General features: G+C 39.7%; 1 protein-coding gene across 1 annotated transcript; it reads right to left on the bottom strand.

The window, feature by feature from the left end:
- Positions 1 to 488: 488 nt before the first annotated feature.
- On the bottom strand, positions 489 to 2126 carry LOC122946570 (interferon lambda-3-like). Its single transcript, XM_044306290.1, has 6 exons — positions 2067 to 2126; positions 1803 to 1964; positions 1452 to 1529; positions 1216 to 1350; positions 1037 to 1117; positions 489 to 575 (listed from the first exon to the last, which is right to left on the bottom strand). Exons 1-6 carry the CDS (start codon positions 2124 to 2126, stop codon positions 489 to 491), a joined length of 603 nt encoding a protein of 200 aa, XP_044162225.1.
- Between the last annotated feature and the right edge of the window lie 504 nt (positions 2127 to 2630).

The raw sequence follows: 2630 nt of genomic DNA, 5'->3' as shown, positions 1-2630 counted from the left end.
TCATTTTTTTTTCTCCAGGAATTGCTAAGTAAAAGGTATCATTACATTAACCGGAGCTAGCCCTACAATGCACAGTGTCTGGGTAATCAGTAGGTTTCTGGTGACAGATTTTAAAAATGTTTTTTTCAGACAAGACAAAAAAATTAAAAATATTATGAGACAGAATTATTTTAAAATCTTAATTTAATAGAGCATGTATAAATAAACATAATTTAACAAACTCAATGCATCCTCCAGGGATGAAACCTCTCTGTATAAAACAATATATTATTAGATATAACATAAATAGAGAAATATTACAATATATAAAATATAATTATAAATACAATTATAAATAAATAAATAATAAAAGGTCATGTGGACGGTTATAGGTGAACCTCCAGGTAGTTTCTCATATTTCTTGAACAGTATTTGATGACAGAAGATAGAAAACTGATGTCTTGATTATTCTTGTGCATACGATTAAGAAAGAGTCCATCTTGGAGACACTAGGAATCACTTGGACACATCACATTTTGCATCCTTAATGAGATGAGGTTGAGCACAACAGCGTCCTGGACACATTGAGGGGAGGCCTATAATGGAGGACAGTGAGATATCTCATTATGTACTGATCACAACAGTCTCTCCCCAAATGGTGACAATGCTGAGTAACTGAATGTGGGTAGCACTATAGTGTGATTGTCAGTTCTAAGGTCCAGTTGTGCCATCGTCCTGTACTAGATGATCACAGAACAAGAGAAATACACATCGCAAGACCAACAGCAGAATAAAGCAGCCTATTGGAATAAATGCTCCAAAGCCTGTCCTCTCCCCTCGATGCTCCCTCTCCCCTCTCACAGCAGGAAGTCTCAGACAGACACTGACAGTAACATCCTGCAGCTGCACCCCCCTCCGTTTCTTTTCTTCCTAACTGAAACATACCATTCCAATAAAGCTTTCTGCTTTCAATATCTCTATAAAATCCTCATCATTTTACTCCTTACAAAAAAATATCCTGTAAACTATCAGTGTGCAGCTTCTGTAAGACACGTACCTTGTCTTTGAAATCTTGGAGATGACTCAGCCACGGCTCCAGCTGCTCAGAGGCAGGATCACTGTATTCAGGCAACTCTCTCTGTAAAGGAGAACAGGATATAAGGAATTTACACCATGTTGGGTCTATTTCATGGGCAAAAGTGTGATGGACATACAGGATAAGAAGAAGGAACTTACACAAATTATCAGCTGGTCCCTCAATTTAAGGAAAGCCTTCATGGAATTTGTTACAGTGTCAGAGGTAGACATATTAGTCAGGACGTCCAGCGTCAGCGACACTCGTTCCAGGGTCAGGATCAGGCGGTCACTTGGCTGTAGAACAAAATACAAATGTTATATGAGGGGTTCTGCCATTGCTCATCTATAGAGTTAGGTGATTTGACAAAGGCTTTGGTGGAATCTTATTTCCATACCTTGAGGTCACATATAGATGTCTTGTGTCCAGTCATGGTGGTGTAACATCTCACTCCATCACCAGATATTTTCTTTTGCTGTTTAAGAATAAAAATGAGTTTTCTACAATGTGGACAAACAGAATTGTTTCCCTGGTTCTGTCCCTCCATCTAGGGACTTTGTCAGTTAGTTTTCAGGTATTATGACCTTATCTGGAGCTCATACATGCCATTCAGGAAGCTCCTCTAGATGCTATAGAGCGATGAACCCTCAACTCAATGTCCTCATATCACTCTAGAAATGGGATTCAATAATGGAAATAAAAGCTGCGCTTTACACTGACCTGATCATTTCGCAGATGTCTGAGGGACTTCACTTCGGAGGTAGATATGGATGAGTGCTGGATCAAAGGGCAGAGTCTCCTGTGTGGACGTCCACCCACTGCCACCAGAGAAACCAGCAAAGCCAACAATCTGATGTCCATGGTCAATCCTTCCTGCTGAATACTTCAACCTTTTCTTCTCTCTGGAAATCTGTGAATATGAGATGAGTTACTAAACCATATCTGATGTCCATAATCACAGACTGTGTACTGGCTCCCATTAATCTGTATACACCCAGGAGAAGACACTTACCTGCTTAGTTGTCTTGTGTCTCTCTCCTGGTGATCTCAGTTCTATCTCAAGCCCTTCCATCTTTCTCCTTTTATAGTTCAGTCTACAGGAGAAAAATCCCTTTATTTTCCTGATGTGGAGAAATCTTTCATCTAACGTTCAGAATTCAAGTGACGGGAGACAAGGCAGCCGTGGGAACTTCTTGCAACTTTCAGTTTCCTTACTATAGAGGTGAGAAGGAGACGTCAGGTAACTGGGAGGAGACTTCTACAGGTGAGAAATCTCTACAGGAATCCTCCTGTTACTGCACAGCATATCTGTACATAACCAGGATCCCCCGTCCCTCAGTAACTCCCTGCCATCAGTGTTTTATGAAGAATCTTACCCTCTGACTTTGTGGAGAATCATGCTGTGATTCTTCATACTTGGAAGTTTTTACTTGGTATTATATACAGCAGTATAACTTAGATGTTGATGGTGGCAAAACATTAGCCATAATGATCTGTATGTACATACGGTTTTAATTGTAGTTATTGCTTTGTGACACAAAAATGGCAATAAACCTAAAGTCTAACTTATCTAAAA

Source organism: Bufo gargarizans, chromosome 9, assembly GCF_014858855.1.
Source record: "Bufo gargarizans isolate SCDJY-AF-19 chromosome 9, ASM1485885v1, whole genome shotgun sequence".
NCBI lineage: Eukaryota > Metazoa > Chordata > Amphibia > Anura > Bufonidae > Bufo > Bufo gargarizans.
Note: the sequence above shows the minus strand (reverse complement) of the source record. Positions and strands in the feature narration are given on the sequence as shown.

What these genes read in the sequence shown, in the direction of transcription:
- LOC122946570 (XM_044306290.1), bottom strand. Translation starts at nt 2,126, where the DNA reads ATGGAAGGGCTTGAGATAGAACTGAGATCACCAGGAGAGAGACACAAG. An exon ending in ATATCTACCTCCGAAGTGAA is followed by an intron (nt 1,530 to 1,802) that starts GTCCCTCAGACA and finishes ATTCTTAAACAG; the next exon opens with CAAAAGAAAATATCTGGTGA. An exon ending in CATCTATATGTGACCTCAAG is followed by an intron (nt 1,351 to 1,451) that starts GTATGGAAATAA and finishes TTTGTTCTACAG; the next exon opens with CCAAGTGACCGCCTGATCCT.